Raw genomic sequence first — 21,580 nt, 5'->3', positions numbered from 1 at the left:
TCGGTCTTTCGACCTTATTTGCTTCTGACTTCTTTCTGAGGGTACTGTTTTAATTTAGGGGCAGTATGTGGTAAATAAAGGTGACGGGCCTACACGACTCCTACGTTCGTGACATTAGAACATTTGCCGTTATATGTTCAAATTCGGTCTTTCGACCTTATTTGCTTCTGACTTCTTTCTGAGGTTACTGTTTTTTTGAGACATTATGTATTGAAGAGAGCCGTAAGATGATTGTGGCCAAGGAATTCGAAGTGTCTAGAGGCGTTTTACAAGTCCGCGTTTAACTAGTCCAGTCCAGTCTACAAGTTAAAGACACATCAAGACCACCCCACTGTGAATTGCCATAGCACAGACAAAATTATAGTCAATATCTTATGTGTTTTTAATAGAATTACATAAGAACCAAGGCATGTCTTGTCTTGCCTTACATTGACATGCAATAATTTGGAAATACTAAGCTCGTAACAGTTTAAGACAGAATCCATCAGGAATTTGAGTAACATTAATTTTAGTTACGCAAAAATTGAGCACCAGAATAATTTAAATCCTTGTGTTCTTTCATACCTTGTTAAAGGCTTGACATGTGATAACACCAACATAACACCAACAACAGTTCTTTATCAGTGGGGATTGAAGAAAAAAATGGAAACATCATCACACAGTTGACCCCCATGCAAAAACACTCCAGGATGTCACGGGACTGTTTGGTGTCCGTCTGCCAATTTCTAACTTCAAATTCCAATGTTAAATTCACATTAAATTTTCAATATTTCTTAGTTGTCTAAATTTTACTAATTCTTTTAAAAAAACTATCACCTGCCAAACATCCCCAAAAATCACTCAAAAAATTACAAAATACCGCAATACATAGATACATGGGATGAGTGAAGTTTCCTTGGATTCCTTGAAACACCAACAAGATATTTCCGTTTAAGGTGGCTGATAATGGGTTTCAGTATTTCCCAGTCCTTATACTTTGGTTCAGGACTAAAAGCCTTCATCAATTGCTATTACAGTAATGGTATGAAACAAATGTTCAATCATTCATCAACAAGTTGTGATCATTTTCTTGACAATAGTAGTTCCCCGGTAAACAGTTGTAGTACTGTCCCATCAAAGTGCAATGCCTGGAAAATACCGAAAAGCACACGACCTTCAGGTGAAACCGCACCTTACAGTATTACCATTACACTGCACTTTGCTAAGTCTTAAAACTTTACATTGTCTAGTCGTCTACTTCAATCGTTTATTTGTATTGTGTGAGATACATTTATAAATTGAAACCATCATGTCATTAAGTAATAATGTAATCTCGACAACGTTCTAGATATTATATTATGCACACTAATACAGCTCATGCAAGCCCTGTGACTTACACAAACACAGTCGGACTGAGTGCTACTTAAGTAACTGCTTCGTGGTTTCTGCTGTACTGAACCCTGCCTTTCAAGGCAAAGCGCCCGATTTTAAGCTTCTCAAGCTTCTCAATGTTCTTGTTTTTGTAAATAAATCCAGACGTTTCGGATATGACATGTGCAGCTCGTCGCCTGTATTTTCTTGGAAAGTAGAAAATAAACTAATTTGACTTGTCTAGGTTATATGTGATTTTGTGATTTACGGAAAATATAGACGGCAGACAGATTTTTTCCGCCCAGTCTTTGAGTGAACGTGTGTATTGCAAACCGAAATATAGGGCCAAGTTTTTTATTCCAATATATTCTAGTTTTTTAACTACTTTGTTTATTTTTGACCGCTTTAGCCGTCAGGATCAGTTTGCCGTCTATATTTTCCGTTTTAACTAAGTTACTGATCCAGGTCTTCAATAGATCTGGCACCACTCATCGGTTTGTCGCTGTGATATTGCAGTTTTTTATTATTATTTTTGTGATTTATATCGATATACAATATTTTACACTATACGTTTTAATTATTTCCATTCAGAAGCCCCTCGCCCTCCAAGTGAAAAAATGATCAAATAACTATGAGTGGAACAGTCATATGCAAAAAAAACTCTCAAAACAATGATAGTATCCCTAAGAAAATATGTTATTTGTTTATTTAATATTATCCTATAAATGATCACGATTTACTGTAGTTTAAAACTGTTTTTGTGATTTGCAATTGCCTAGATAATGTTACTCCATAAATGATCATGATTCACTGTAGTTTAACACTGTTTTTATTTTTTTAGCAGCCCAAGGGCCTCCAGGTTGAAAATAATTTCGATTCAACACATTGCTTTACTTACATAATCAAGATTTAAGGAATGTAGTTTTATATAATTTTGTTTTTGTTGTTGTCGGCTACTCTGGTCAATTAAGTTAAAAATCTATAAGATTGAATTTTATACGATGTTGTAAAATTCATTAACTATTCATGAGGGTGCAAACCAATCCCAGCACAATATTCAGATCACATGTACACAACTATAAACCCAAATACAAATCAAACAATAGAATTAACTTGCGATACAAAATCCTGCTAAGCTAATTAGTATTCATTAGATCTTACCGAATCGCATACCAACACTTTGCATTCAATTTATTGTTTTCTTTTTACAAGTAGAATAAAATATTCGCGTCCGATCTGTATCAGTGTCTGTATGGCCATTTACAATGGCTCGCCATTGTAAACGCCCTGTTTTACCTGGAAAACTATTTGGAGGGGCAGAGGATTGAATAACTGCTAGTGGAACGGTTAAAATGAAGGTTTTCGCTGCAGAGTTGTACCTAACGCGTCAGGCAGTAACAGACTGTAAAGCAAATCAAATAGAAATAAAAGCTTAGAACTTTTAAATGAAAATTTTGAAAGGTTATATCGCTTTTTATCATTAAGGTTCGATGAGATGTAACTTTGACAACGGCCTCTGTAAAGGATGGTCCCAGTCTCGCTCTGACCAACTTAACTGGACAGTTAGGCGTGGTAAAACTCCTACTGGTGGAACAGGTCCTTCAGCTGATCATTCGGGCTCAGGTAACTGATAAAGAATTGTGTTAGCTAGTTCGTTTTCTTAGAACTTCTATTTAAACCAATGGCTTTTGTTTCATTTGCTTTTTTTCGGAGGAAAATTAACACACTTGGTTGCTGAAAACTGGTTTCTAGGTACCGGCAAAAACTGTGTTGTGTTCAGACATCGGGAACCAAGTTCTTTAGTTCCTTAAATACCCAACTCGAGCTTGTACTCTGATAAGAGCACCGTGCTCGAATTCTGGCGTAAGCACCTGGGGACTGACTGTGTTCCTAATTAGTTACCACTGAGAATGTGCTCAGGCACTAATCTATGATTACGGCCCCGGAATGTTACTGTACAAATATACATTGTTTTCCTTTTTCCTTGACACAGGGAAGTATGTTTACATCGAGACATCGAAAGGCAAGCCCAAAGATAGGGCAGTCCTCCTTTTTAAAGGATACAGTGGCAAAACGTCTTGTCTGTCATTTTTTTACCACATGTATGGGAGAGATATTAGCAGACTGATTGTAAAACTTGGAGGGTCAAATATTTTTGCTAAGAAACAAAACCAAGGAAACAAGTGGAAGAGAGCCAGAGTTACCATCAATCGCCGCGGAACTGTATGTAGCTACTTTTTCAAATCTTAAGTTTCGTTTCCTAATTAATGAATAAGAAATAATATTTACATGTTTAACATGTAAATATTATTTCTTATTATTTCTTGTTATGTAAGAAGAAAAGCTCTAAACAAAATTTAAAGTTAGAAGGGCGACGAATCATGAGCATCTATGTTAACTTAAGTGAGGGAATTTTTTAATAATATCGGAGAATACTAGGAATAGTGTTTTAGAAAAAAAAATGCTGCTGACGCAAGTAACGTTTGCTAAAGAATTCCTTTATTAAAGCTTTTAGGATCGGGGGTACTCACATCTACAAGGATGCAGATGATCATAAAAAAATTCAATCTGTTTATTACGCTCAATTATAAAGGAAAACAACCTTGACATGAATCACTCATTATTTGCCCCTTTAACGATTTTATTCTAAAACAAATATGCAATAAATATAAAACAACTATAGTTACTTGTAACGGCAAAACATTGTCATCGAGAACTTGCATCTATGAAGAAATGTTATAGAATTATGCCAGTTCGATCTAAACCAAACTACCTTGATTGGGAAAAAAGTCCGCGTTAGATCTTGAACGCCCAAAGTTAAATCAAACTTTGAAAATTACACCCCTAATTGAGAAAGCATCCCGACACTTTCTCACTATATACAACCAAAACAAGATTTAAAAGCGGAAACGAAACGTAAATGGTGAACATTGCCTCCATCTTTGGAAATATCATCTTGTTTAAAGGAGAAGTTTACTCCAGAATGGCCATTTATTTTCTTTACGCCAATAAAAAGTTTACACACAGATATGCATGTTATTCACCAAAATGTTCCCTACAAAATCTTTCCCAAAACTCGACAACTGAACGCCGCCATCTTGGAGCTGGTAATGTATGCGTGACGTCAAAGAGCTCAGCCAGAAGTTTGGCTGGAAAATTTAAATACACGAAACTTCTTGTTTCTTTGTAGTGGCTTTTGTTTGTCAAAATGCCTGTTTGTGAAGCTCCATTTTGCTCAAACAGAGCTCCAAGAAATACAAAAAACAAGGAGTTTCGACTATTAAAATTTCCCGCAAAACTTCAGGCTGAGCTCTTTGACGTCACGCACACATTACCAGCTCCAAGATGGCGGCGTTCAGTTGTCGAGGTTTGGGAAAGATTCCGTAGGGTTATAGCGAACGTTGGAGGCTGAACGTTTGGTGAATAACATATCTTTGTGTAAACTTTTTATTGGCGTAAAGAAAATGAATGGCCATTCTGGAGTGAACTTCTCCTTTATTTAACCAACGTGGACCATGCGCACTAGGAAGAAAAATAGACAGAAAGGAGACTACAAACTGGAAACAAAGCTTTACCTCAAATTCTTTTATCTTTCCTCTTTCTAGATTTTTTTTATAGGAATTCGTGGCAAAGGCTCTAAGGGTGACATCGCTATTGATGATTTTTCCATAACAAGGGGATCGTGCGGAGGGGGAGTACAGCCCACCCCACCCCCACCAACAACGCCTTCAATTCATGGTAGGTGATTTGTATCGGTTACTAAGAGTGACCAACTATAAGTTCATTGCCCTGTATTGCATTGTGCATCCTTACTGCGCAGAATTTTACGCGTAATTAGCGCGCGCACATAAACAAAATGACGGCTTTTGTCTCGGCTTAGTCCGCGATAAAAAAATAAATCGTCTCTTTCTCGTAAACGAGTATGGTGACCTGTCAATTTTTCTCAGATTTTGGGTGTAGCGATAAAGCTCGTTCTGTGATAAGAAAACAGATCAATTCTTACGTGTGAAATATAAATTATCGCTGGAAATGTGCGCTTTGCCAGTACTCGCAAAGAGAATGATTAATCAATCTGCGGTATATACAAGGTCTTTCTGCTCCTAAACAAATATGAGGACCCCACTTTTTTATTTCAAAATCTTATCCCTAGTAATCAACATGTAGGGAAAGTTCGGTTGAAAAATTTTCAGTTTTATTTCAGGGCAATGACCATAAAAACGAGTGACCGACGTGTCCAGACCATCAATGCATCGACCCAATACATGCAATACTTGCAGAGAACACATGCAGATGCAGACAGACGGACTGAAAGGATGTCTGTCTTCTGTCAGACAGACAGACAGACAGTCAGACAGTCAGACAGACAGGTAAATGGACAGATAGACAGCTTATACACTTTCAACTGTCAGTTGTCGTGTTAATTTGTAGGTAGGTGCGGATTCAGACCGAACGTTCGCATTGTTGGTGGAACTGCTGCTTTGCAAAACAGTTGGCCATGGCAGGCAATGCTGCGCACAACATCTGGGCCCGCATCTGGGCTTCCATTCTGTGGTGGCTCGCTAATAACACCACAGTGGGTGCTGTCTGCTGCTCACTGCATCGACAGATTGTCTCCGAGAAGCATTTCTATCAGGTGAGAGTACATATTATCCGATAAGATATAGTAGCAAAAGAAATAATTTTAGTTTCCTGTCCCCAAGTTTCGACCTCGGGCTGATGACCAATGCAATGACATGCAAGGTCATTTATCAAATTCCCTGTGCGTCATGCCCGTGGAACTACATTGGCGAAACAAAAAGATCATTTAATACAAGACATAAAGAACATATAAGAGATGCTAAACAATGGGCTAAAGGTTCCAATGTAGCGAAACATGCCTGGACTTTTCACCACGTCAACGAAGCCAAAATAATTGACTTGGGTAACAGCCGCATCAGAAAAAAAACGCTAGAATCGTGGCACACAGTGAAAACGGGCGAGGCCGATAACAATTCGTCCCTCTGCCGGGATAATATGACATTCTTTTGAAAAAAAAACACTAATTTTAACACTTTTAGCATTGAATTTTCTTTTAACTTTAACATTTCGACATTTTTTTTCTTTTAACATTTTTTTTTAACTTTTAACTTTTTAATTTATGCCATTCACTTGTTCTATTCAAATTTAGGTCCATTTTATGATATAGCTTTTTATCCGTCGAAGACAGGAGAGTGGCTGCCGAAAGATGATAATTCTTAAACAAATATTCACCAGAAAACGCCTTTTTACAATTTTATAATGAATCCTGGTATCGCATCATCGATATTTTTATGTACTAATTCTAATTAAATCAAGTTTCTTTAGATTCATTAAAGTGCAAAGTTCAAAACGTGTGCCTTGAATCATGACAGACAAGACGAAAGGAGCTGTGAAATTTATTATGTGTTTTGTTTTTAGAATGGGTGCTCATAAAAGAATCTCTACCGTTGGAACTGAGCAAGACTTAAGAGTTGTTAAAATTATATCCCACCCGCGTTACAACAGCCCCTTGCAGTTAAGTCACGACATTGCACTGATAAAGCTCGAGGAGCCAGCTATCCTGAACAATGCCGTCGGTCTGGTGTGTGTTCCAGATGGAAGCACTCCAGCCATGCCAATTGACAATTTAAATAAGAAATGCTGGATCACCGGCTGGGGCAGACTGGCCTCTGGTGGAAACGTTCCTGACATATTGCAGCAAGCTTCGGTGCCACTTGTCTCAAAGAGGAGGTACAATTAATTGATTTGTATAGCTTTGCAGACACCTTCAATGCTATCTTTACTCGTGCCTTAGTATCAATTAATGGCGGTGACGCACGAGGGGACATCAAAAAAAAAACAAAAAAGGGAGTCCCTGTCAGTAACGAGCTACGTCACAATTGTGAAAGTTATGTTTTCTTTGCACTAAATCACTTTAAATTAAAGGAAACCTAAGGAAGTGATGTTCTGAGGTAGAAAATAGCAAAGTATTACCAATGTACCAAAATAGACAAGAATGGTGCGACTGATGAAGATAACGATAGATTACGAACGACAAGCGTACAATGTTCACTCATTTTTTTCCTAAATGTCTAGTTCTCCGTATGGTTTGGTTTACAAAAGCAATGAGAGTTAATAGCAGTGCAATGTATTTTAGGTTTTTAGGACATTTTGAGTTTAAAATCGTCAAACTGCGTCTTTTAATTAATTCGTCAAAGATAAACAAACATAAAATGCGTAATAAGGTACAAGGTATTTAACAGGTAGATATTCCACAACTGCCTCAATGTTGACGTTCAACAGTAGCAATCCTTAAGAAATATTTAAGAAAATAGAGCTGAAAATTTGTTACACCGTTATGGTCAAGTAACTGATTCGTTAATAACACCTTTTCTCAAACTATAATTGACTTATTCCTCACGTTCATCATTAGGTGTCTTCAGAGCTATCCTGACCGGATCCACGACTCCATGCTGTGTGCAGGACTAGATCAAGGAGGAGTTGATGCCTGTCAAGGCGACAGTGGTGGGCCACTGGTCTGTGAATACAATGGCAAGTGGTTCATTGAAGGAGCCACCAGCTGGGGTCATGAGTGCGCTGATCCCAGGCAAGTATGGAGTGTACGCCAAAGTGCGCTTCCTGAAAAACTGGATTGAGCGGACTATACAGAACAATTAATATCATTGTAGAGTTTGCGCCAGTTTCAAATGATTGTGACATTCAATCCAATAAAACTACTCAAAATGACGTACTAAAGTTTTGTCGTTAATTTTATTTTGTTATTGTTTTGCCCATGCTTTGAGGAATATCAAAATTTGTCTTTCCCACATTGAACCTTACTATTTTGTTGAACAAATATTATTATTAACAGCTATATCCACACACTACATTTTACATAACTAACACTAGAATACATATATGTTATTTGCCGGCTGGGAGGTCCGTATAATGCAAGGTGAGGGCAGCATTTTCAAGGCTTAGGTCACAGTTTTTCACTATAGGGACCGACCCTAAGCCTGTAAATAATTTTTTTTCTTCTTTAATGTATTTGTTAAAAAAAAAAGCACAAAGATTGTCTTGCAAAATGTGTTTGTATTATACGCGCGCATCCAATGTTGAGGCGATTGCAAAGCTCCTGCAAGAGTAAAGAATGATCTGTTTACTATAAGAGCTTACTACCGGGCAAAATGTTATAAGATCTTATCGCCAAACAAAATGAATTCGCTAAGGGCCTGATTACATGAGCCGGGCTGGCCCGGCTGCCGGGCTGGCTCGGTTTGCCGGTCTCGCCGTCTGTTACGCAACAACAATTTCGCGATTACATGACAACCGGGCCGCCCGGTTAGCCGGATCCCGTATCGCGATGCCGGGATCTCGGCCCGGGATGATTTCCTATCGCGTTCACCGGGCCAGCCCGGCTAAGCGGGCCAGCATATTTCTCTTCTGAGCACATTCCGACGATCAATCAACTCCTTCTATGGATGTGGGTAAGTCCCATCCGGCATAAGTGCAAAACCACCAATAATTTTTATTGCCGGAAAAGGTGATTAGATCATTCGTGCTCTGATCATTTATGCTCCGGGCTGAAAGTCATCTCGGCAACCGGGCCAGCCCGGCTAACCGGGCTCATGTATACCGGGCTGAAAGTCATCTCGGCCCGAGCCAGCCCGGCTCATGTAATCAGGCCCTAAGATGAACAGTACTCTGGGAAACGTTCATCAGAAAAAAAAAGAAAAGCATCTGAAATAACAATTAAATAATAATGCAGCACCAAAACAGAGCATAAAAAATCAAGGAGTCGCGAAACACTTTAAGTAAGGGTTATTTTTAGGCACCTCAGGAATATGCGATTTATTCACCGAGGGCGCAGTCCGAGGTGAATAAATCACATATTCCCGAGGTGCCTAAAAATAACCGGCTTATTTTTCACATGGGCGAGGTATCAACAGTGGCTCAAAACAATAAGAATACGCTGAAGAAAAACAAATGTTTTTTTTCTCGACACATACTTAACAACAGGGGAAAGATTCCGAAAAGACGCACTGGGGTTTCCACTTTATTAAATTTTATAATAAACAGGTTATTTTTTCGTTTTTGATATGCCGATCAAAACAATCAATATGCGTGCCAAACTAGCTTTACAAAAGATTAAAGATTCCGAAAGTACGCATTGGGATTTTGTAATTGCCTAATAGTACCGACAACTTTGTAACCACCTTTTTTCACCAATTAACTGCAAAGTTGGTAGAAGTGAGTGAGTCTGCGAAGGAAAGTTCTAATTTTTTTCGACAAATACAGGCAATAACTTGGAGCCTGCTATCCTTTAAGAATCGGGAAGAGGTCTACGAAAACGCTCAGTTTAATTAGCATTGAGGAGGCGACAAAAGGGTTGTTTAGCTTTAACCAGGTGGAAACAAATGGGAAGAAAACGTCGAAGAGGCTAGAGAGATCATCGTTGACGATGACAAATTAAAAGAGCTGCTGGCCAGGAATAGTGAAGGATCCCGAAGAAGACAAAAAAGGTAACCTTTAGGCGTTTGAATGTTTGGAGTGTGTTAGCAACCGAACAGAATAAACTGCTTCGGAATTCTGAAAAAGCAAACGTCGAGGCACGAGTTCCGGAACGCATTTCTCATGTTTTCAATTGAGCAATTGCTCAGTGGTATTTAAAATAAAATGTAACAACAGTTAAGGTAAAATGAATGTAACGTTATTAAAGTAAAGTTGTGGTTTTGTTTGTAATGCGAGGCTTGTGGATTTGCTACGAGGGGAATATTATCGTAATATTCCCCTAGGGGTTATCAACTCTAATATTCCCCTGGTGGAATATTAGAATATCAGCCCCGCTCTCCCCTGTTACAATCAAAGCCGCCCCCAGCTTTTCAGACAGTTGTTAATTAGCGGGGTTTATTCAATATAACCAGCCTGGAAGAACAAAGGAAAACGAGCCATGTGAAAAATAACTACATTTAGGCTTAAAAATTCTTTAAGTTAATTGATCCTAATTCTCGGACTGGAAAGCACTTACAACACACATTTTTTAGCTATTTAAATTTCTTTTTAACGAGTCAATAAACTCTGTGATGATTCTCACAGTATTTCGTTTTGATAAAAAGTTTGTGAAAGTAAATCTGAAAGAAGCTGAAATGTGTACTTCGGTCGCCTGCACACGGCACTTTATTGCGAAAATATTTTGACTGTTTTTTTTTTTAATTGGTCGCGGCAGGTTCATGGATTATCCTTTGGTCGTCGTAGTCGATAGTCTCCTGTCGGCCAAAAAAGACGGGGATAGCCTGGGCCTGCCACAAGACCGCTACGGGTCACGAATATCGCAATCGGTTTCATTTCAGTTTTGACAGTAAATCGTTCCAGGCACACTCGATCGACTTTTGGGCTTATCTGCAATCAGACCCTCTTCTTTGCTGCGGCTGGAGGACAGAGAAAAAAGACTATGAGCAAGTACTAACATTCACCATTGTGAAACTGCACTTGTTTTGACAAGTTCAAGCTACTTTTATAAATAAAAAAGATAACGTCATTTATGTCACGCAATGTTTCTGTCGCAAACTACACGCTTTGCTGCTTTCTACAAATAGCCGTGTGATTTGCCAGTACATTTTTTCGACTTTTTTGCTTGTTTACAAGCAAAATGAACGAGAATAGCAGTAATGTGGGGGAAAATGTGGAACCACATTCTTGTTAACTCTCAAGGGACTGTTTTAATTTCTCAAGGGAATATTTTAATTTCTCAAGGGATTACTTTCTGCTGTGGGTGATCACTTGCGATCTCGTGGGAAAAACGTGACTTGTCACATTTACAAACGTTATATAACAATTTTAAAAGTGATACGTCAGCTTTCTTATCTCAACGCACGTGTGCCTGAAAGGCGATCTATAAAAAGCGTCGCACAAACAATGGCTTGCATCTTTGGCGCTACTTACGTTTTCGTTTTCTCGAAGACGTTCATTGTGCAGAAATCTAATCCCGTGTAAACTTGAGAAACATTTTCGCTTACAACTCATGCAAACGTTACAGAATATAACATTTTTATTGAGATTGGCCATGTGTCAAAACAGAGCATTATCTAGTTATCTGCAAGCTATGGCGGGTTGTTTACCCTCAAAATTAGTTTGTCTAGAATAAACTGTCAAAATGATATCAATTACTCCGTGCAAATGTCCTCTGAAAGTCTGAAAGCCAGGATTTGATTAATTTAAAACCGTTTGCGGCGGAGGAACAAGCAGAAAAGTGATTGGGATTGGACCAAAAGGCTAGTCACAGAGCAAGCTGGGGAGTAGGCTAAAAGAAGGCAAGGATAAATTGAACTCAATCATGAAAGCATGTCCCTTCTCCTTTGAAAAGTGATTAATGATTTAACTCCATGCGATCCTAAGTTGCAGAACTCAGCTTAAGGTAAATTTTGTCATCAAACCAATTTCTTTAATTGCTTGTACACTGCTAAAATCATTCCATTCATTCCATAAAAAAATGCCAAATTTAGTTGTAGTGCCAATTTTAAAAAGAAACGGTTCAAAATCAGTCAAAAGTTACGAGATTAAAAGATACTAGACGTATGCACGACTAAGTGGTCTAGTGGCAACTGTGCTGTGGGTTTTAAAACAAAACTTATTCCGTTTAACATTCAACGTGTTTTTCATATATTTGTAACAATTAATATAATTATGGCACAGATTGCGATCTGTGATATTGGTTGACAAGACAAAATTTAATTTTCAATGAATTTTTGCAAATACCGGAGCATTTGGTAAAAACAAAGAAACAAAAGCAGCTGCCTTGCTTAAATTTAATTCGTTTGCGACGAAATCGTCCTTGTCAACAAGGAAAAGCTAGGGTTCGTCAAGGTTGTCACTGGCCATCCTCTAAAAAGGGAAAGGTGAGCTTTGTTTTGATAATTTATTTCGACGACAAATAGCAATTGCAGCTGGTTTGTGATCGTTATTCGCCAAAGAACTTAATTTCCTCCACCTAGGAAGATTTACTGGTCTTTCATACTTTCTGTCCCCAAGAAACATTTTAGCCAAAGACTTGCTTGTTTTACAGGACTGTGCCACGGCTATGTTATTAAATTTTAAATGCTTTCAAAGAAATTTATTCTAGAATTCTAAATGGCAAAACCAGAGCTTCATTGCAGCCAAATGTGTCTCCCGAGCGTTATAATTTTAAGTTTCAAGCAGACACGATTTAATTAACATTGAAAATTGTTCCGCTGGACCATAATTATTTCAAAAACTCGTATCGCAATCCGTTTCAATCTTCAACACTTAAACAACCTGGTATTTTGTTTTAGATAATATTCCTTCACTGTTTTTAGAGGTTATTTTATATATTATATTTAAACGAATTTGATGGTCCTTCCATAAGTTTGGTCCTTCCTAAGTTTGGCCAAAATCCATGACACTGTCCCTTTGAATAAGCCTGCACGTCGTTACATTACGTGACAAGCATTGAAAAATAGGGAAAAGGAACAGGAAAGGGGAAACCGGCATGCGTTTGTGATCCAGTATGAATTTGCCAGCAATGACGCTTAATTTCATAAGAGAGTTTCAAGTTCAAATAAGGTTTAATTAAAAAAGGGCACATTCTAGCGACTACTCATTTTATCTATTTTATAATGATATATCCTGTAAATAGAGGGTATATTGACTTTAATACTATATTAGCGCGCTCCGGCCATACTAGTTTAACGGACGTCGTCGGTCAGAAGAAATTGAGGAATCCACCGTTCGGAAAAAGGTGGTGACTTTCACATTTACCTATAATAAGTAGCGCAGGAAAATCCTAAAAGCGCATAAAAACGCATATAAAAGTTCCAAAACCTCAAACCTACCAAACGCAATGTTGTTTACATTAGAACATGTAGGAACAAATTTCGCCAAAAAAATCTGGCTTTCTATGTGCCTGTGTTAGTTTCGCAAGGTATTGTGGTAAAATGTGCAGCCGTTAATTTCTAGATAATCACAAATCATATTGTTGATATAGGCAAAACATATTGTTGATATAGGCAAAAAAGGAGAAAAAAATGATTACTCGGACGCTATTTTTGTTTGAACAGCTGGCCAGAAAGTAACAATAAAAAGAGAAGTAAATAGTATGCACATTACTTTTTTCAGTGCAAAAAATAGAGTGCTAGGTTACTGGCTGTGGTAGAAGTAATTCAAAACCTGTCAATGCAGTTCAAGCGGTGTTTGAGGTTAAACGCTGCGAGGGGTAAAAGATGTTTGTCCACTTAATAGCTGATTATTGGTCGCCATTGGTAAAGCTTTTAATAGATTGGCGGACGGCAGTTTGTGTCAAAACCTTGCAAACATTGGAAAGAGCTATTAACTAGGAAAAGTACCTAGCACTTCAGTTGCACTGGTTATACAGAATTATCTCCTGTGAATTGTGCAACACTTTCAACTGTTGTTCTATCATGACGTATCATACATCTCAGCTCTCACTGATAGATCCACGCATTTGATCAAGGTGAAAAGGTTTGTAACGAGCAAAGCTTAATTTTTATCATAACCATTGCCATTGGCATTATATATAGTTACCAATGTCATTTTAAAATCGTAATGTCACCACCTTCTCAAATAATATCTTTTCTTACTACAAAATGTATAAAAAACAATAGTTGTTCATAGTGTTCATTTTAGACATGCTAAATGAAATCTAAAATTTCAAGTAATCGACATCAAACTCGCCATACGCATTAGAATGATATACAAAGTTGTTTCAAAGATGTTTCTTTGCATCACCAAAAATGATTTTTTTTTTATTTCTTACTGAAAATTATGCTAAAACAAAAGATTGTTGAATCTTACTGTATTTTTTGTTTAAATATAACATTTGGACTACCATAACGACCATCTGAATGTGAAAAAATGAAACCACAAAATTGTCTTTCCTCGTGACTGCCTTTGACCTGTCCGACCTAATCCCCCATTCGATGAGCTAAACAAAAAATACCAAAAGCTTAAGAAATATTACAACTTGTACATTTATTTTCAGATACGCGAAGGCATCATCGAATTGATAATTTTCTCATATTTATTCATTCCCCCATATATTTAAGTGTTCAGCAAAACCTGCATGATACAAATAAAGAACCCTGCTGTTTTTGTTATCTATGTGTTCTGCACATATCTTTTAGATCTGGAGTTGAAAAAATGTAGTGCAGCTTACGAGTGGGGCGTATCTGGATTTCATGACTCGATGGTTTTAGTTGGGATTCGAATAATAAAAATGAGCTGTTTTTGTCGACTTCGATGGTCCCAGTTCTTTATATCTACACTACTTTCTATATAAACAACACAACTTTTAATTATTTCAGAATGTTTGACAGTTCTTGGCAGGTGGACGTTCAATGAAAGCAAGCCGTTTTAACTAAAATTTACATAATTTAGTACTGCATTTTGAAATACGTACTAGTGCACATTGTTTTTTAATCTGTTCTTAGTCCATTGGTCTCATACGTAACAAGTAAGCTTTTAAGCTTCTTTAATATCAGAAAACGCAGGCTGGCCACATTTACTCTAATTTCCAATGTGCCACTAAAACAGAGAGATTGAAATTATTAGTACGCCCATGCGAGGCTGAGTTTCACATTGAAAAGCATTATGGTATTTTTGAACAGGCTAACTGTTACAATGTAAGAAAGGCAGAGAGTCTTGCATGCCTTGCGCAATTGCATTTACAATCATGCTGATATTTGGAAAAAGAATGTGATGTCTGTAAAGATCGAGAATAAGCGATACGCTGTATACGTACAAGCCAATATACAATTAGTACTATTAGTATAAATTTACGTTTTATAGAGACCTTTAGATCGAGTACTAGTGAAAATTTTTAAACCTTGTACTTTTTTCCGATTATCACATTTCACACCAGTCTTGTACCGATAGTCTCTTGTTCAACAGGTCAGCATCAAGGAGGAGTAAGGGCTCTGGGAATGTAGCTGGATCGAAATTCGGAAAACTTGACTACGTACAGCATGTTGCCCTATTTCCCGGACACCCCTATTTCGGGAAACTTCGACAATTTCGTATATCGTCGTAACAGTAAAATTAATTTAAACAAAACGTTCAGAAGACTTAGCGATTAGTCTGCTTTCGTTTGCTCTTTTCTTGGCCGAGCTGCGCTCAGTTCAGACGGGAAAATTAAAGTTTTCGTGGAGGTAGGTAAAATATTTTTCTTCTTAAATGCGATTTTTACAGCGCGTCAAACGACATCTTTTCAATAAAGCGCTCTGCTCTCGCAAAGTGCGTGATGGATTTTATTTATATATGAATTAAAGTAAAGGAAAGAGGACTAGGTTTATCAGCATATAATAAATTTTTGGTTTTTGCTTTTTATTTCCGAGCACGGTCACCAAAGAGTTTAGTTGCAATTTTGGTGAGGTGTGCCTAATTCCGGACGCATACCCACAGCAAACTTGTGTGAGAGAGAAAGGGAGTATTTTCCTCGTAACGATCGTCCGGAATTAGGGCAACTTGTCCGGAATTAGGGCACCGAATTTTACCAACTCTTTCCGTGATTACAAAGAAACCAAAGAGATTTAGAAGATAAAACTTCACGACCTACTTACCAGCAGTGGAAGCTACATTGTGGGTAATTTTCAGCTCGTAAGTGCTATTCTGAGGTAAGATATTACGGTTAGTGCAAAAAGTGTCCGGAAATAGGGCAACATACTGTACTCGTGCTATTATCTAAAGGTCCCTAATGCGACCACCAGGAAGGATAAGCTCACTGCACAACATAATAATAATAATAATAATAATAATAATAATAATAATAATAATAATAATAATAATAATAATAATAATAAAACTTTATTTAAACTGTTCAGAATACTTAAAACTAATATTTCCGAGAACAAAATATTTGATAACGAAAAATTAAAATTAGAAATTACTATTTACATATTTAAAATTGACTTATATTAACATAAAAAAACAAAAAATACAAAAAATGCAAGCAAAAAATTTGGCTTGCGTGTATGCCGGTAATTTTTCTGCAGCAACAGTAAAAACTTCCTTGAACTCGCTTTTTGGGCCCGTACTGTGGAATAGTGGATGTTTATGGCCATGTCTACGCCCTCGGTTTCATTCATAAACTTGCAAAATTAGACCAACACTTCACGCTAATTCATTAACGATAAGTCTCGCAAATCGCGGATCATCTGTGACGGGAACTACCCAGTCTTGCCCAACTGTTACATTGGCTAGCTCTCCCATCGACGCCATCTTACATTCCTATGAATCCTATAGCCATCATCATATAGTTCACGCATTCCATTTATTCCAAAGGTTAACGTGCTTGTTGCTATTCACCAACAGATAAATACAAGTGAAAATGGCATTCACCCAAGGCAGAATGGCTGAAATGATCACATTTACCATCTTGTACGCCATAACGATGCTCGTATCCTTGGTCGGCAACACCCTTCTAATCTACATCGTGTGGACAAAACCAGCGGCAAGATCACTGACCAGCTTCATGTTCGTCAACATGGCCGTGGCGGATTTACTGGTGACGTTGGTGGTGATGCCTTATGCCATTGCTCACTTTAACACCGGCGGCAAATGGCTGCTGGGTGGTGTTATTGGAGAAATAACGTGCAAAGTCGTCTTGTCTTCAGCTTTGGTCACCATAACCGCGTCCATTCTTTGCTTGACTTTCATGGCAATTGACAAATTCTACGCAGTCGTGTATCCCTTCCGACGCCATCTCTGGTTCCGAAAACCGAAACTCCTTACACCACTCATCTGGATCCTATCAATGGCTTTAATGTCTGTCGCTCCAGTACTAGTTGTACAAGACTTGAATTACCAAACACCCTATTGCACTTACCAATTTTCCAATTTGGGTCACGAAATGAAAGCTCGTCTGGGCGTTTATGTTTACTACTTTGTGATCAACTACATGTTCCCCTTAAGTGTAATGTTCATCCTGTACGCCATAATCGCTCACAAACTGTGGTTCCATAATGTACCTGGAAATCAACTGGATCAGCATCGAGAAAACCGGGAAATTACCAAGAGAAAAGTGGTCCGAATGCTCATCATCGTTGTCACTGTGTTTGCGCTTTGTTGGCTTCCAGGGCAGGTATATCATTTCCTATCCATATGGGTAAACGACTTGCCAGCCCTCGTTATGAATCTCTGTTTCTGGTTCGGCAATGCAAACAGTGCCATTAACCCATGGTTGTACATTGGCTTAAACAGCAAAATTAGCTCGGCGGCTTCCAGACTTATTAACAGAAAATCGAAGTCGAGGAATCTCACCTCTTAAAGCAGGGGCACCCAACAGTCCGTTTCGGCGAATATCTGTTCAGAAGATCTATAATCGCCTACGATTTACGGATTAAAGTGTGTTAAAAACTGGAGACTACTACAGCTCTAACTTGCGGGACATGGGGAAAGTAATTCATATTGTCTTCGGAGAGAGAAAAATGTCGTTTGGGGCACGAAAAAAGGTCAGCTACGATTTTTGAGAAGGCAACAGCGGGTCGTAAATTCGGGTAATATTTCGTTTTCTAAAATTTTCTGAAGTTTCAAAGTTTAGCTAGCGTATCTGAAAAGATACACTTTTCTTACACTTTCCGTAAAAACGGTGTTCCGACACCTATAGCAAAATTTTCTCGTTGGGTGCCCCTGTAAAAGGAACCTTCAACTACACCCGGGGATAGCAAAGGAAACAAAAGTATAAAATTTAAGCTAAGACAAAACGTTTAGGATATTTGTTGAAGGATTCACTAGAGATGTATTGTTTAAGCTGCTAACTCAATTTTAATTTTACCGTGTTTCTTTATCAAAACAATTGCAAATAGATCAATTTTCCAACTAGTTCACAAACGAAAATCAACGTAAATCATGCAACACATGTTTACATGTAGTTTTAGAAAATCAAAGGTCATGCTAATACAATTATATTTCGTTTATTAATATTAAAAAAGCCATGGATATTGCTTAATTAACTTTCGGTTATCTTGACAGTGAAGGGCTCTTATGCAATTGTTGACGTCGAAATGAAATATTTTTACCTGAACATCAAGACATATAAATTTTTAAGATGCCAATTTCTCGGACGGAAATCTTAAAACTGATTATTAAAATGCACATGAATCTCAATAAAAGTGTCTGTCGCATTTTTTTTTCCACGCACGTTAACGTACGTAAAAATTATAAACGTACGTAAAAATTAATTTTACGCGTGCGATTACGTGCGTTTACCTAACGTTGTCCAATTTCCAATGTAACGTTTTTTCTAGGTATTTACGTTCATTATATGCACGTATACGCACGTATCGATCGTGAGCGTTTTCCCAAAAAGTGAAGTGAGTTCAACTTTTATCGCGGCTGTCTGCGGTTACGCAGCGATTGACCAAGCGCAAGAGATGATGAATCATGCTTTTCGATTTTGTCACATGACACCACTTGCCGCGTGGAACGCCATTTTGTTTTAAGTCGCCGTCGACGTAAACATGGGAAAATATTGAGATGTAGAAGCACTTCCTATAGATGAAGTTCGAATATTTCCAGCAATACGGACCCGTCTACAGCCCCAGGTTCACAAGAACGCAGTAGTGAAAGAAAACGCCAGGCGTCAGGTCACGGAGGCTGTGAATCGGTAAGCCGAGAAGGCCTACTCAAGTCTTTATGGTGTCTTTCGGAAATATTAATTTCAATCAATCAAACTTTATTTATAGAGGGTTACACGTAATAGTTTTACAACTAATAAATTTTGGCCCTCTCTAATGTACTAACTCTAATGATGATCCGTGGTCATATTCCCCCATTTTTTTTTACTAGGAAGTGGCAATCAACCACTTGAAAACGGTTTTTGGAAATCCGCCAATAACGAGGATTCATCCTAATTTCACTCCAAAAGGTCCAAAAGAATCGATGCGAAAGTACTACATGAGCCACTGAAAATGACGATTTTGGGCCCTTGTTTTGAAATACCAACATGTCGATTAAAGCTTATTTTCAAATCAGAACAAGCAAAACCAGCCAGTTTGAAGATTCAAATCTACAGTCTGGGTCTTTAAAAAATCCCTCACTTACGTTGATTCATCCTAATTTTCACTCCAGGTCCAAAAGATTCGATTTGGAAGTACAACGTGAGCCACTAAAAAATGACGGCTTTGGTCCCTAGGTGTTGAAATACCACCACAAAAAATTAATAAAGCTTACTCTCACTCCAGATCCAACAAAACCGGCCAGATTCAACTTGAAATCTACAGCTTGGGTCTTTGTCGGAAATTCGTCGTCACGTTGATTCATCCTATTTTTAACTCCAGGTCAAAAAGAATCGAATAAGAAAGTGCTAAAATAATGAGCCAACTGAAAATGACGATTTTGGGCCCTTTTGTTAAAATACCACCACGTAGATTAAAGCTTCTTTTCACTCCAGATCCAGCAACATTGGCCACTTTGAGACTTGAAATCTTCAGTTTCGGGGCCTTTCGGAAATCCGCCATCACGTGGATTCATCCTAATTTCCCTACAGGTCCAAAAGAATCGAATAAGAGAACTGCTAAATGAGCCACTTAAAATGACGATTTTGGGCCCTTTTGATTAGATACCACCACGCAGGTTTAAGCTTATTTTCACTCCTGATCCAGAAACATCGGCCACTTTGACACTTAAAATCTATGGTTTGGGTCTTTTCGGAAATCCCCCATCACATGGATTCAATCCTAATTTCCCTTCAGGTCCAAAAGATTCGAATAAGAAACTGCTAAATGAGCCACTGAAATTGTCGATTTTGCGCCTTTTTGCCTAAAATACCACCACGTAGATTAAAGCTCATTTTCACTCCAGGTCCAGCAAAACCGGCCACTTTGAGACTTGAAATCTTCAGTTTGGGTATTTTCGGAAATCTGCCATCACGTGGATTCGTACTAATTTTCACTCCACGTCCAAAACAATCGAATATGAAAGAGACTACAGGAGCCAATTGGATAATGACGATTTTGGGTCGCTACGTTGAAATACCACTACGTAGATTAAAGCTTACTTTCACTCCAGATCCACCAAAACCGGCCAGTATGGGACTTCAAAGTCTACAAGATTCGATGAGCAAGTACTACTGGGCCACTGAAAATGACGACTTTGGGCCCATGTGTTGAAATACCAGCATAAAAATTAAAGCTTGCTCTCACTCTTAAAATATTATGTATTATTAAATCCTCAACCTCGGATATTACATTTCTAGCTTTCTGATTGGTTCACTGAATCCCGGTTATCAGCTCGTATACCTATGTTTGACCTTATATGGGAAATGAGTGCGGCAAGTGCCGCCCAGCGTAAAATTTTTCTGCGGGAAGCGACAGTTCCATCAGAAAAATGGTTGAAAACAGCAAATTTGGCGAGCTTTATGAACAAAAAATATTCAGCGGTGCCTACAAAAACCACAGAAATGCCATAGTTAAATTAACTACGCAAAACAAAAGGATTGATGCGAAAAGTTTAAGCTAAATTAATAATACTTGTAAACGCACAACAAGAGCGAGTGAATAAAGTAGAAAAGCAGCAAATAATTTACGAAAGAACGGCAAACTGACACAGTTTCATTCATTGTACGTCATAAAATTAGGCTCAGCACTTCTGTAAAGTTTGTTACCTTTTAATCTTGGTCTTGTCCTTTTATACTTCAATAAACCTGTTCCACTTTGAGCTCAATTTCGCTTCAAATAATATAGCAGTCTTGATGACAGCCGTGGAACCGTAAATTACAAGTACAATGTCAACACTTGCTTCGTTCTACTTGCACAAGACGTGTAGTTTCCAGAAAAAGCTTTTGCTTCGGATCATCCCGTAAATCTTAACTGTTGTCACAATTTCCAGGATATATAGACGACTTTAGAAAATCTTGAGAAGAAAACTCTCTCGCTCGCTTTCCTCGTGTGTTTCATTCAACTCAAAAAGTGAACACAACGCTACAAATTTTCCCGCCTCCTCATACTATCACTTCGTTTACATCAAACTGAAATGTCCAGTCGATTTAAACTTAAAGAAGAATTTAATAAAACAAATATTCTATTCGCTCTTGTTGGATACGAGTCGTTATAGCCAACTCGGCGCTTCGCGCCTTGTTGGCAATTTACCACCTCCTTTTTTTTTATGTTTTATTACTCCAGATCCAACAAAACCGGCCAGCTTTAACTTGAAACCTACAGCTTGGGTCTTTTTGGAAATTCGTCATCGCGTTGATTCATTCATT

The 21,580-nt window shown here is 38.0% G+C and overlaps 2 protein-coding genes and 1 pseudogene across 2 annotated transcripts in view; all 3 read left to right on the top strand.

The window, feature by feature from the left end:
- Positions 1 to 5,987, top strand: part of LOC144654999 (meprin A subunit beta-like) — a 188,745-nt gene extending 182,758 nt beyond the window's left edge. Inside the window, exons 13-16 of the mRNA XM_078515222.1 lie at positions 2,836 to 2,973; positions 3,344 to 3,573; positions 4,956 to 5,088; positions 5,779 to 5,987. Of these exons, the coding sequence (XP_078371348.1) occupies positions 2,836 to 2,973; positions 3,344 to 3,573; positions 4,956 to 5,088; positions 5,779 to 5,987 (710 nt within the window). The remainder of the gene's footprint in view (positions 1 to 2,835; positions 2,974 to 3,343; positions 3,574 to 4,955; positions 5,089 to 5,778) is intronic.
- Positions 5,988 to 6,787: 800 nt separating this feature from the next.
- Positions 6,788 to 8,003, top strand: LOC144654997 (CUB and peptidase domain-containing protein 1 pseudogene; annotated as a pseudogene).
- An 8,692-nt stretch (positions 8,004 to 16,695) lies between these two features.
- Positions 16,696 to 18,462, top strand: LOC144654229 (QRFP-like peptide receptor). Its single transcript, XM_078514318.1, has one exon. It carries the CDS (start codon positions 16,706 to 16,708, stop codon positions 17,642 to 17,644), a length of 939 nt encoding a protein of 312 aa, XP_078370444.1. The 5' UTR covers positions 16,696 to 16,705; the 3' UTR covers positions 17,645 to 18,462.
- The last annotated feature ends 3,118 nt before the right edge of the window (positions 18,463 to 21,580 follow it).

Source organism: Oculina patagonica, chromosome 5, assembly GCF_052425735.1.
Source record: "Oculina patagonica isolate OP01 chromosome 5, crgOcupat, whole genome shotgun sequence".
Classification (NCBI taxonomy): Eukaryota; Metazoa; Cnidaria; class Anthozoa; order Scleractinia; family Oculinidae; genus Oculina; species Oculina patagonica.
This window is presented reverse-complemented; position numbering and strand designations above follow the sequence as displayed.